General features: G+C 35.7%; 2 protein-coding genes across 9 annotated transcripts in view; one reads left to right on the top strand and one right to left on the bottom strand.

Moving 5' to 3' along the window:
• Positions 1-5,886, top strand: part of SGTB (small glutamine rich tetratricopeptide repeat co-chaperone beta) — a 48,262-nt gene extending 42,376 nt beyond the window's left edge. The window contains exons 9-11 of one of the 2 annotated variants that reach the window (XM_040451992.1): positions 779-816; positions 1,041-1,124; positions 2,509-2,628. In XM_040451992.1, coding sequence (XP_040307926.1) covers positions 779-816; positions 1,041-1,124; positions 2,509-2,620 — 234 coding nt within the window. In that variant the 3' untranslated portion in view covers positions 2,621-2,628. Of the gene's footprint in view, positions 1-778; positions 817-1,040; positions 1,125-2,508 lie in introns of both variants that reach the window. The other variant, XM_040451990.1, reaches the window with a different exon arrangement.
• A 1,280-nt stretch (positions 5,887-7,166) lies between these two features.
• TRAPPC13 (trafficking protein particle complex subunit 13) overlaps positions 7,167-13,965 on the bottom strand; it is a 39,205-nt gene continuing 32,406 nt past the window's right edge. For 4 of the 7 annotated variants that reach the window (XM_040451967.1, XM_040451947.1, XM_040451953.1 and 1 more), the window contains 5 exons: positions 13,537-13,670; positions 12,064-12,262; positions 9,869-9,969; positions 7,556-7,706; positions 7,167-7,436 (listed from right to left, as the gene is read on the bottom strand). In XM_040451967.1, coding sequence (XP_040307901.1) covers positions 7,329-7,436; positions 7,556-7,706; positions 9,869-9,969; positions 12,064-12,262; positions 13,537-13,670 — 693 coding nt within the window. In that variant the 3' untranslated portion in view covers positions 7,167-7,328. The remainder of the gene's footprint in view (positions 7,437-7,555; positions 7,707-9,868; positions 9,970-12,063; positions 12,263-13,536; positions 13,671-13,965) is intronic. The other 3 variants (XM_040451974.1, XM_040451961.1, XM_040451937.1) reach the window with 1 other exon arrangement.

The following is a 13,965-nucleotide window of genomic DNA, read 5'->3' on the forward strand; positions in this document are numbered from 1 at the left end:
AAAAAAAAAAAAAAAAAAAAAAAGATTGTGAAATGAAATGCTTTATATTTATAGCTTATAAATCCTGGTTTTCCTGCGTAATGTCCATAGCACTCATGCGTTGGTACCAGAAGCACCAATCCTGAAACTTGAGGAGAGTTATTGAATTGTTGGCAAGTCTAACAGTTCTCTTTATGGTAATGAGAGCACGTGATGGCTTCTCCCAACACCTTGTTTAGGGTCAGTGAATGAAAAATTACTGTCTACAAAGATTTAGACTCCATTTAAATTTTACATGAACATTGTTGATGGAACAAATTTGAGGCAAAAAAAATTGTTATGCTTTCAAAACGAAAAGTTATACAAGTGAATGCATGAATGAATAGAATTCTCCTCCTACTGTAAGCACAGGAACGATTAATACTGCTGAGCCCCATGGAGCAAGGTCACATCTCCTAGAGTCCTCTTTTGAAAGAGACCCTCAAGGGTAAAAGATTCTTTAGCCATACTTTTAAAGTTTTTATTTTTCCTGTTGGCTTTATTGATCTGGTCAGTAGTAGGAAGTAAACTGGTTAGTTTATTATAGTGTGTGTAACCTCTTTATCCTTGCAATATACTTTCATTGCCATTTTTTCTAGTACTTCTCTATTTTGTACATTCCCACTTCGTTGAGTATGCTAAAACTCTAGAAAATGTTACTATATACTGGTTTTGCTTTCATTCTTTTTTTTCCAAGTCTTTGTTAAAGACCCATAAATATTAACTGCCTTTAATGGGAAATGCCGCTTTTCAATTCCAGGCAGCAAGTTTAATGCAGAATCCTCAAGTTCAGCAGCTGTAAGTATATTTTCCCTTTCCACCTACCTGCCAGGTTCCTAATTTGAGCACATCACCGCCAAAATGATAAGTGATAAATGATAGATAAATGCCAATTAGAACTGATAGCCATGCACATTTGACCTATCTTCCTACACAGTGCGGGTATATTTAGCTGATTTCTCCTTAGTCTGCTTGTTAAGAATATATACCAATCCTAGTGATCTATCTTTTGCCTATTCTAGAATGTCAGGAATGATGACAAATGCCATTGGGGGACCTGCTGCTGGAGTTGGAGGCCTAACTGACCTGTCTAGCCTCATCCAAGCGTAAGTGTTACTTAAATACAAATAGTAAAAAAGTTTATGTTTTACAGCTTGCCTCTAAAGTGAGAGGACCAGGGTTTCCTTTTTAAAATTTTCTTTCACTGTTCATATCAGTAGCCTCAATAGTTATGCAATCTAGAGAAGTTTATAAATCGGAATTTTCAGACTGAAGGGCAGAAATCAAGAAGATCTGGATCCATGAAAAAGTTTTCTGGCAGATTTGAATAGGTACTCAAGGATGTAGATGAAATTCAAATATCTACTTAAAGAATGTATTAACTTATTAATTTAGGTGTATCTAAAAATCACATATTACATATATTAATGTTCCAACAATGTAGGAAACCATTTCATTTGAACTTTTCAGTGCATATGTCATCACTAAAGATACTTTTTGCATCTTCTCGTTACTTGAGCACACTACCTTCACTTCCACCCAGGTTACTTTTAGTGTTTATTTATGTATTTTGAGATAGAGCAAGCATGTGAGTGGGGGAGGGACAGAGAGAGAGACAATCTCAAGCAGGCTCTGTCAGCACAGAGCTCAATTGAGGCTCGATCTCCCAAACCGTGAATTCATGGACTGAGCTGAAATCAAGAGTTGGATGCTTAAGCGACCGAGCCACCCAGGTGCCCCAAGATACTCTACTCTTTGAATTGATTTTCAATCCGTGTGTCATGTTGTCACTGGAAATGTTATATGAAGACATAAATAGCATTTCCTTTTTTTTTCAATATATGATATTTATTGTCAAATTGGTTTTCATACAACACCCAGTGCTCATCCCAAAAGGTGCCCTCCTCAATACCCATCACCCACCCACCCCTCCCTCCCACCTCCCATCAACCCTCAGAGCATTTCCTTTTTTGATCACAACCATGTTACCCCTTAGAATATTGCATTTCTACAGTGATCTTTAAGTGGCATGATTATAGTGATATGTAACACTTGTAATTGAGGGTTACACACTCAGGAATTTGTATTACATTTCTTTGCCTTTGTAAAAATCAGTTCTCTTAGGTGACATACAGGTGACCAGAATGGGTATGACACCTATCATACCTGATGACAAGAGAAATTATATTTGAGCACATACAATGAAAGCATGTACTTTTCAGCCCTTAGCTTATTTGTTGTGTGGATTATATGCATTTCAGGGAGTCACTTTTTAGCATGGGTGTTTTGTTCCTTATAAAGAACACTGTGCTGTAATAATGCTATATGGAGGCATTGGTAAACTTGAAGATACTAAAGCCATGATTCTAAAAGTTGTTTTTATAGAAAAGGTTCCCTCTGAGTAATACCCACATCCTCTGCAGTTCTTTTTGCATGGGTATTATGTGACTGGAAATTCCTAATTCATACCACTTTGCCTCTTTACTACAGGGGACAGCAGTTTGCTCAGCAGATACAGCAACAGAATCCTGAACTTATAGAGCAACTTAGAAATCACATCCGGAGCAGATCATTCAGCAGCAGTACTGAAGAACATTCCTGACTTGACCAGGGACCCTAGCCCAGAGCACAAATGATTATGGCTCTTAAATGTTTGCTGTAGATAGTGGCCAAAACAAAGACACCTAAAGAATCAATCTGTCTAGATGATAGGTTTATCATAAACAGACTTGAACATGACTCCTTTGTAAACAAATGATCATTAGCCCTGTTGAGTGCCAGTATAGTACTGAACAGGGTTCCATTTTCAAATCAAATCATCATCATCATATTTGTATATTAGACCTAATAGCAGAGTATATTTATTGAACAGTAGCGCTGTGTATTGGCAAGTTCTCTAGCTCCAAATTCCCTTAAGCAGACTTTTTTGAAAGATGGGGATGACCAAGAGGAAAGGTTTCTCATGCTGATTCAGGAGAAATATACAGCCATGGAACAGCATGTTTGGAGAGAAGAAATTTGTTGCCTAGTTTTAGCTCTGATAGTGCTATCAGTACTGAATATCTATCACAGGGGCCAGTACTGTCCTTAATGCTGCTTGCTCTGATGCGGAACAAGGAATACTAAGAGCTGGTGAGAAGCAGCATTTGGTGCAAGGGCTGTTTTGAAATGAAAAATAGATGCTGTGAATGTACAGAAGGTGAAAGTAGGATGTTCAGGTTGTTTGCATAGTTCTTAACCAATCTTGCCTGCAGTTTGATCTTGATAACGTTAGCATGGCCAATTACTCTAAGTACATAATCAAATACATTTAGAAATCCTTAATGGTACTGGTTAGGTCCATTGTATAACTATTCAATTTAACTAGCACAATTTCCCCAATGGTGACCTTACCATGGAAACTCTTAAATATATTTACATTTAAATAAGCCAGTGGGTTGATTCTCAAGTTAAGGATTTTCTAAGTGGCATTTAATTATGTGCCTATAAATACTGATTTTTTAAAACTAATTATTTGATGGCTTATAAAAAGCTTCTATCACTAACATTGCTTGTTCATAAAAACCTTTGCTATAATTTGGCTTGGCATGTTGCTTTTATGCTTCATCTTAATTTGATGCAATGTAAACATAACAGGGGACTTAAAATATTTTATGGACATCAGATCATAGTAGTTAATGAAGAGATATGGCATTAAGTATTAATGGCATGACTCTACAGTGATGAGAGACCATTTTAACTAGAATTTTTGTTAATTATGAAATTGGTAAAGTTGGGTGAACCCATAATCATTTCACAAGTGTTGTGAGAGAAAACTGAAAAATTAATATAAAATTAACTCAGTAATACTCATGATGATGAAGGCCTTACTATAACTGTTCTCCTCAAAAGACTAATAATGTGGTATCTACAAGGTTAAAAATCAACTCTTCCTTTCTTCCTCTTGTGAGATTAGAACAGTGGTTCTGTAATTTCACTGTAAGAATTAAAAATGCAGATCCAGAGCCACACTTTCCATTTTTATTTAATAGGTCCTATAGTAACGCCTAGGAATCACCATTTTAAACAGCATCCTACACGGTTCTGATGTAGGTCTAAGGACTCTAATTTAGAGTAACGGTAAGTTAGAGATTTCTCCTCAGACCAGCAAATACCTCACTCCCTGTGCTCAGCTTACAGGGAAAACCCATAGGAATCTACAGTCTGGCCAGAAAAGAGCAGGACTTAAATTTTAGGCCCTCTGAATTCAATATCCTGTATTCCATTTAAACCAACTTTATTGTTCATGAGGTTAAATTCAACTCCTAGTGTTCAAGCATAATACAGAATGAAGTACTAACTATTCACATGAAAGGACTGTGCTGAAAACAAAAGTGAAACCTGATCCACAATTAAAAATTATTTACTCTTGGGGTACTTGGCTGGCTGAGTCCCTACAGCATGTGACTCTTGATCTCAGGATCATGAGTTCAAGCCCCACGTTGGGTATAGAGCTTACTTAATTAAAAATAGCTACTCTTATCCAGTGGTAAGAGAAAGTTTCTAGCAAAACTATCTTGAGTATATTAAAATGCTTTTAGATCAGTAAAACTGGTAAGCCTTTAGTTGACTATGAAAATCGAGAAAATGCAAATCAACAGTACCAAAAGTGAAAGAGGGAATATCACTGCAGCCCTCCAGACTTTAAAGGGTAATCAGAAAATACAGTGACCAACTCTAGGCCTATATATTGGACAACTTACATTAAACACACAAATTCCCTGTAAGATAAAAGCTACCAAAGCTCAGTAAGGAAATAGATAAATCCCCCAGCAGAGCAAGCTATAGGCCCAGATGATTCCAATGGTAAATTTTGCCAAACACTTAATGGAAGCAATACTATCAATTCTACACTATCAGAAAACAGAAAAAGAGAAAACACTTCTGACTCATTTTATTTAGCTATTACTATTACTCTGATACCAAAATCAGACCAAGGCATTATAAGGAAAACCATTTTAAAACAATGTCTTGATTTGCTAATATCTTTAGCTGGGACAGCCATTCTTTTACATGAAGAGCTGGTGTATTTCTTCCATTTCAACTTTCTGATCTGTTTCTTGGCTGTTATACCACCTATAACAAATTCACTGTAAGTATCTGTCCACTTACCTGGATTTTTGCTCTCTAGATACCTTCATCACTTTGGAATCATTGCATTGCAAATTATTTCAAGAAAGTTTTGTGTCATTGGACTGTGCTAAGAAATTATAAGGAATGCCCCAAATACTATACTGGCTGGTGTGGAACAAGAAAACATTGAATCTTTATATACATTCCCCTTAGGAATGACTGGCTTCCATTAACCACATTTCATTGTTGTAGCTATAGCAGTTATGATGCTATATAAAACCTAAAAGGTCCTTTTTATGCAAATGACATTTTCATTTAATATACCAAATTGTTTACCTAATTTTTATAATATGATTTAAACAGATCCCTTCCAAGATGACATTATCTAACCTTTACTTAAGGAATGGACGATGTTTATCATAAAAAGAGAGTTTATAATTAGATCAAATTATATAGCAGATTCCAAAAGACCATTATATGTTACTTTTAAAATCTGGAACAATGAAACACAAGGTTCAGTCATGAGAGGATACTTGAAAAGCAATCAAAATACACAGTGACTATCAAGACTTATCATTTAATCAGTCTTACTCATTCTGGAAGACAGAGTTCAACTTTACACTGCTTTTACTTTATTTTGCACAGATTTCATTATTAGTGCAACTTAAGGGGCAAATCTCATTCTGAATATAGCTTTCACTTTGGACCAAATAATTTGTCATGGCAATAAATAATTATGCATTTAAGAAAAACAAATTTTTGTATTTGACTTAATACCTCTAACAGTTAAGCGATTCTATATACATTCTTGAATTTCAACTTACCAAAATAAGTTTTTATTTAACAGCATAAGCTTTTGTTGTCCTTACAAAATATTGAAACTTACTATATTCATGTTGCAAAGTTGTTTACAATCTTTTTTTAAAAAATGTTTTTATTTATTTTTGAGAGATAGAGCAAAAGCGGGAGAGGGGCAGACAGAGAAGAAGACACAGAATCCAAAGCAGGCTCCAGGCTCTGAGCTGTCAGCACAGAGCCGCACATGGGACTTGAACTCACAGACCTCGAGATCATGATCTGAGCTGAAGTTGGACACTTAATCGACTGGGCCGCTCAGGAGCCCCTCAAAGTTGTTTACAATATTAACTTTCTCACTGTTTTGTTCCTGACATAAGTAAATCAGTGTGATTACATCTACAGATAGTTTTGTAGTAGTAATGCATGACTTAGAGTTCAAAATCAAATATCAGAAGGTAGAAATCCTTTCAATATGCCTTATGAAAATAAGTCACTTGTTTTTCAATATGAAAAAAAAACCCAGGACTTTCTGGCTTTGAGTTAGAAAATTATCAGGTTTCTTAGTTAAAAGTTAATAGAGTAATCAACAATCCAAGAAATTAAGCCAATTCTGATCTGCTGTTAGTAACTGAAATTTAGATCTGTTTATATGTACATACAAACAGATACATACAAATATAGTAACTTTGAAAACACTAGGAGAACTCATACTGTGTTTGCAATATAAGGTTACACAGGGACTACTCTAGTTGTTTTATTTACTTATTATTTTTACTATAGTTTTCAACTTTTTCTGCTGACTGAGGAGTTAGGGGAAAAAGGGACTAATTGAAAAGTTTTAAATAGAGTATTATAATAATCTAAAGTTTTAAGAAACAGTTCTATATTCTAAGTCAAGGTCAGCAAACTATGGCCTGCGGGCCAAATCTGGCCAGTTGCCTGTTTTTGTAAATACTGCTGTGCTCTTTTTGCCTACTGGCTGCTCTCCTACTATAACAGCAGAGCTAAGAATTTTCAACAGAAACCACATTCCCTGCAAAGACAAATATTTAGTATCTGTCCCTTTACATAAAATGTTTGCTAACCCCTGTTCCAGATACTTGCTAGGGGTAAATGGCCTCAAATACAGAGCTTTTGGAGAACAAAGTCCAGTGGTGAGAAATGAAATCCAATAGGAGATGTATAGAAAATGTACAAATATTCTTTTAGAATATAACTCATAAGATAAAATCAGTAGATGGCTGTTTTCAAAACAAATATTTAGTATTTTAACTTTTGCAGGAAAGAAATTTAAATAATAGATACTTATTTTTGTTGTAGACTCGATCATTTCACAAAGGTGACAGAGATACAGAAAGTTCTGTTAAACTCAATGAAAAGCAGAACACTGGAAATTTTCTTCAGCTCTCCACTTTGATGGCCGAAGATACCACACAGACCTGTGCGATGTCATCATATTCATATGTTCTCTTTAAGAACGTGTCAGTTAGTCTTAAGCCGGAGACACTCTATTGAGAGAAAGATACCGGTGTAAAGTTTCATTCATTGGTAATTTATCAGAGGAAAAAAATGGAAATAGTAAATGACCACTGGTTAACAGTCCCCAAATACTGAAAAGATAGCGCACCTGCAGTCCCTGTACTGAAGACAGGAGAGTAAGGGCAAGGCAGAGAGAGGAACTTGGATGTAGCTTTCCAAGCTGTCTTCCTGAAATGCCACACCAGTGGATAGAATTGGTATTGCACATTTCCAAAACCAGATCCATAGTCCTTTCACTGCTGGAGGAATCAGAAAGACAGGAATAAATCTTGTTCCTTTCACAAAGCGGTTCTGTGATATTTCTTCCACTAGTGCCAATGAATTTGTTTTCGGGATGTCCAGAAGAATAAAAGTGGAATCAGAAATAAAAAGCTATAATGTCGTTTTTATTTCACTTGAGACAATCAGGAAAATGAAAGATATGGCGTCTTCTAGGGTTTAAAGCACTGAGACTGATCTGCCTGTCTGGATATAAGCCTTCTGGTTCTATTATTGAATCCTGGCTCCCTGGTGCTGATCTGTTGGCAGCTTTGCCATTTCTCTGGGAAACTTCCAGACATCTGTGTCTCACCTTGTTGCTATGCTTCCATCCTATTTCTGTTAAGTATTCTACAGGAAAGACAAAGATAAACTGAGCCTTTTGCTATTTAATCTATGTTCCTTTACCCTGCAGATAAAATGACAGACAAGATTTCTAAGTAAATACTATCCACGTTTGTTCAGTGTTCATGTGAAAAGACTGCTTCTGCTTATAACTGATAGCACCAGTTTAGCTTAAACATGTAAAGTTAAAAATAACTTTCAATGAAGGTATACACTTTTTTTTTTTTTTTAAATTACCAAAGGCTCATAGTAAAAAATAGTCCTCTGGCTCTACCACCATTTCTGACCACACTCAACTGTTTGACCTCTTTTTATCCTCTCATAGTTGGCTCCATATTTTAAATATTTATTTAAATTGCAATTTGTACATTCTTTCACATACTCATTTAATGATATTTAGCTTTATATGTATCTATCTCTGCAACAAACATTTGAAGTATCCATTTTGTGCCATCGACCAGGTTAGATGCACTACATGAATTTTGTCAGTACATTTCACAAAAAGCCAGTTACTGTATATTGTGTGTATGTGTCTGTGTAGGTGGGTGGCAGTGGTGGGGGTCCTATTTTTATAGATAAGGAAACTGAAGATCTAAGAAACAGGTGGTTTTTAGAAAACTTCAATCACCTAACATGAATTTTATTTTTTACAGTGGTTTGTCATTTGGTCATTGATTTGCTATACCTCAAAAAATTTAAACAAAAAATCCAAAAGCACACTTATACACAAAGGGTTTTCAACCCATGTGAGTTGCTGTTTACTGAACTCCAATGACATGGCAGGCAGTGCATTTACAATGCTAGGGAAGACATGGTCCCTTCTGTTGAATAATGCACAATTTAGTAAAGAGAAACTAAAAACCACAGCAATACATGAGTGTCACTAAAAAACTATATTAAAATTTGCTGTGACAGAAAGGAATGATTAACTGTGTGGGAAGGTCACTAGCTTCAGAGGGAGGGAGTATTTTTATAATTGTCATGGATGGGTATTTCCTATATCAAAGTTGGAATGGATATGGAATTTTAAAAGATTATACATTCAGACTATGTGCATTGGGATTCATCACTGCAATAGTATCAAAGTGCCACAACGAATAATACATCCCAAGTAGTAATAGAGGTTGTACCAACAGTGATAGGACTGGACTTTAATCCTCAGTTTTGTTGGCTTCAAAGCCCTGTGCTCTTTGCATCCCAATAGCTAGATTATACTCTATTATAAGGCTCTATTTTCCAATCTATAATTAAGTGACCCCTTGTATTAAATTTGTGACAAATTACTTTCTTAATACTAAAGATAAAATTCAGGTATAAGTATGCCTCAGAAAAATCTATCTTACAATGTTAAATCTGTAATGTATCATTCCATAAGAATGTACTAGTTTATGTTTTAATAATCTGAAGTGTGAGGAAGTGCAAAAAATGAAAACAGCATGGGCTCTCAAGTCAAATACACCTGGTTTCAAATTCTGGCCCCATCTCTTCTAGCTCTCTCAGCTTGACTAAGTTACTTAACCTCTGAATTGGCTTTGTATTGCATAAAATGTGATTAATTCATATCTACCTCGTAGGGTACAATGCATGAAGGAAATAAAATACAGAAAATGCCTAATAAAGTAAGACCTCAAAATATGTAATATATACAGTTAGCAGATGAAGAACTTTACAGTATTCAACATCAACCTCAGAGAAGGCTGTTTGTCAAGGAGAAACTTGAGAGCATAGTCAAAAGATTTTAATTTTCTTTGATGCAGGCGAGGGGGAAAGGACACCCATCCAGAAACACTGCCATTACCTGCAGTTTGTTATTTTACAGGTAATATGAAAAGGTTCTTCTAGGTTTACAGTATCAGGGATTGCCTCCAAAGACAACCTAACGTCTCCATAACCTGGAGCCTAGGAGAAAAAGCAACACAGTTAGCACATATCTGTTAACAAAACTTTCCCACTTTAATAAAGGTGCCACATCAGCAAATTCATTCAACAGTTGTGGATCTCCAAGCTGATGTTCAGGAAAAATAATTCACAGTCATTCTAACTTCTTTTTTCTTTTTTTTTTCTTTTCATCCTAACTTCTTTTGCTGCCATTGATTGCCCGTGGAACAATACTATGGACTCTGACTGTGTTTGCTATAAATACTTCATGTTCAGTAGAGTTCAAATGAACCTCAGAGGTAAAAACTCAGTAAAGAAATTTCAATAGGTCTGATCTTAAAGGGATGCTTTCCAAAGATCCTGCAGCTTATACATATATAACTCTAAAAAGAAAGTTATTGCCTAAGCAGAAAAAGTAAGATTGTCTTGAAAAGATCCAGGAAAAAAATACATGTCTGTTCACAAGACACTCAAGCAGGGAAAAGACCACAGAAGCATCAAAGCCTGGAACATCCATGGCAAGATGATAGCTAATGCTGTATTTTATTTTATTATTTTTATTATTTTTTTTTTAACTTTTTAATGTTTATTTTTGAGAGAGAGAGAGAGAGAGGCAGAGCACAAGCTGGGGAGGGGCAGAGAGAGAGGGAGACACAGAATCTGAAGCAGGCTCCAGGCTCTGAGCTGTCAGCACAGATCCAACATGGGGCTCGAACTCACACACCATGAGATCATGACCTGAGTCGATGTCAGACACTCAACCGACTAAGCCACCCGGGCTTCCCTTAACTGCTATATTTTAAATTAGGCCCAGTGAAAATCTTTCTTTTTCCTTTTTGTTTTTTTTTTTTTTTTTTTTGAAACTACTGATAACAGCAGAATCAGTTGTTAACGTTTACTTGACTCTATACCCCTTGTTGCTGGAGAGTTCATTTACAATTAAAGGCTAGCATTTACAGTTTCCCACCAGGGCTTTGAACTCTGACTGCCAAGCAGAGCAAGTTCTTTTATTTTTTTTTATTTTTTTTTCAACGTTTATTTATTTTTGGGACAGAGAGAGACAGAGCATGAACGGGGGAGGGGCAGAGAGAGAGGGAGACACAGAATCGGAAACAGGCTCCAGGCTCTGAGCCATCAGCCCAGAGCCCGACGCGGGGCTCGAACTCACGAACCGCGAGATCGTGACCTGGCTGAAGTCGGACGCTTAACCGACTGCGCCACCCAGGCGCCCCAAATCTTTCTTTTTCCAATTATTACCTGACATAGTGAAAGAAAAGTAATTTTTAAAGAATATATCACAGCAGTTAATATTCAGCATAAAGGGATGATTCTGTAGCATAGTCTCACTAGCACAAAAGAAAGAAGATCGGGAGCCATCCCTGCTTTAAGAGCAGAAATTAGGAAAAGTATCCAAATAATGCTTATAAGACAACCTTAATGGAACTCACTCTCTGAATTTTAGATGACTCGGATTCTAAAAATCTTTTAAAAAGTCTGAACTGAGTTGGTAAATGTAGTAAGTCCAAGAGTTGCAAACACTGCAAAAAAGCCTTTTATGTAGTGGAAGTCAGATGAACAGTGAGCATGAAATACTACAGGAGGGAAAAATTGGTAAGTAGTAATTTACTTTCTGTTTAGTAGAGTAACAAACCATGTATTATGGATAAATTAATATTTGAACATTTTTCATCCATCTCAATATGAATTTTCTACCTAGAAATCAATAAAATTATTAGTCTTTTATCTCTTATTTACTGGTAATAATAATACCTTTTACAAGTGCTGATTTTTTTTTTTTTAAATTTTTTTTTTCAATGTTTATTTATTTTTGGGACAGAGAGAGACAGAGCATGAACGGGGAGGGGCAGAGAGAGAGGGAGACACAGAATCGGAAACGGGCTCCAGGCTCTGAGCCATCAGCCCAGAGCCTGACGCGGGGCTCGAACTCACGGACCGCGAGATCGTGACCTGGCTGAAGTCGGACGCTTAACCGACTGCGCCACCCAGGCGCCCCTACAAGTGCTGATTTTTAGTAATACACCTAGGAAAATTTAGGTTGGTCTATCTGCCCCTCCCATCCCCCAAACCCCCCTCCAGTGTTTTTTCCAGACTCACCATTCGTTGAAGTTGACTGGTCTGTAATCTTCCCCTTTCACCTAGATTTGTTTTCCACACTATATCCAGTTTTCCAATTACTGTTACTCCTTTAATGATGCCTGCTTTTTCTGCAAACTCCTTCTTGGGTTTTAGGCAGTACAAATACTGGCGTGTATCCATTGGCTGCAAATAAGCTCTTGACCCAAATGTAGTTACACTGAGACGGGTGGAGAGAGAGAGATGGAGAAAATTCTCTAAAGTCTTAAAAGAAAAACCATGGCTGTGATTTTTCTTCTGGACGGGAACTGCATGATTTACCATTTCAACACAAATGAAAAAGGACTTGAACTGACAAGATTTACTTTTCTTTAAATGTTTCAGTTGATATGGAAAACCTTTAGTTCTTTCTTTAAAACAGAATGCAATATATTACCTAAAATACTGGATATGTATCAATTAACTGAAAAAATGTGACAGAAATCAGAACCTAAAGTATCCTGTCCCTTTTTCTAAAATTATCAAGGAAAATAGTTTAGAGTAAGAAGAAACATACCACTGTAAACTAAGTGATCATTTGTAAAATGAACCAAAAGATTAGGGAAAGAATGAAGTTACTGTTTTCCTCAGTGGGGATATAGGAGGCTACAAACTTTACTCAATTTAACCACCATAATAAGATAGAAGTAAATTTTTCATCGATGAACAAAATCAGTTACTTTCTGCAGTGATTACCTTCTTATCCATATTAATATCAATTTTGTATTTATTTATTCTTCCTCTTTTAAATTACCTATAGAAAGACATATATATTTCATTTCTGCAAAAAAACCTACATTGTCTCTTCCTATGTCCACTCCTTTTAATGTTGAGAATATTCTTAAAACTCATCCTTCATTTTTATCCTTTCTAGCCTCTCCATCATTTCTTCCCATGCCTCAGTTTTATCATATGCAGGAAAGGATGAACAGTTTCATATTTACCTCACTGAATTATTATAAAAATTACAAGACTATGTTTCAAACAGTAAAACATAAAATGCAAATGGCTAGGATCTTTATAATTGTATGTGGAAGGAGGAATGAATGGGTGAAGCACAGGAGATTTTTAGGGCAATGAGAGTATTTTGTCTAATACAGTAGTGGGGGCTGAATGTCATTACATTTGTCAAAACCCATAAAATGTATGACACAAAAAAATGAACCCCGAATGTGAATTATGGACTGTAATTAATAAAAGTGTCATCAATTCGGCTCATCAATTGTAACAAATGTGCCACAGTAAAACAAGATGTAAAAACTGGGAACTATGAGCAGGGACAGGGGCATGTAGGAACTTTGCTTTCTAATCAATTTTTCTGTGAACATAAGACTTAACTAAGAAAAATAAAGTCTATTAATTAAAAGGAAAATTATAAACCACTCAAGAGTAACAAATGTTAGAAAAGTTCAGATACTTCAAAATAAAAACAAACACTTCATAATTCATATTTACCTTTCTCCAGCTTGGCTGACTGAATTTAATTCTGCTACATTGTACATTATAGATGGCTCCAGTGAAACTTTCTCCATAAACATGGGTGAGGTTGTAATATTCTGAATCTGGGCTTCGAGAAATACTTCATCAGTCTGGGGACATGAAAAAAATATCCACCAAAGTGTAATGGTATTTAAAACATTTATCTCAACAAAAAATATCTGATCTATACGAAGAAAAAATATTAACCACAAATGTGATTAGTTCATGCCTGCAAATTAAAGTTATCATAATTAATGCAAGAAAAGAAATCTTCACCCTAACATAATTAACAGGGGCAAAGTCAAGTGTTAGTTAACTGATAACTTGTCAAACAATGGATGGGGGATAACTATATTTTTTTATCAACATCCAAAAATAGTTCTTTAACTGGAATTTCAATGACAA

This window comes from Herpailurus yagouaroundi, unplaced genomic scaffold (assembly GCF_014898765.1).
Source record: "Herpailurus yagouaroundi ecotype Mexico unplaced genomic scaffold, PumYag 29, whole genome shotgun sequence".
Taxonomy (NCBI): domain Eukaryota; kingdom Metazoa; phylum Chordata; class Mammalia; order Carnivora; family Felidae; genus Herpailurus; species Herpailurus yagouaroundi.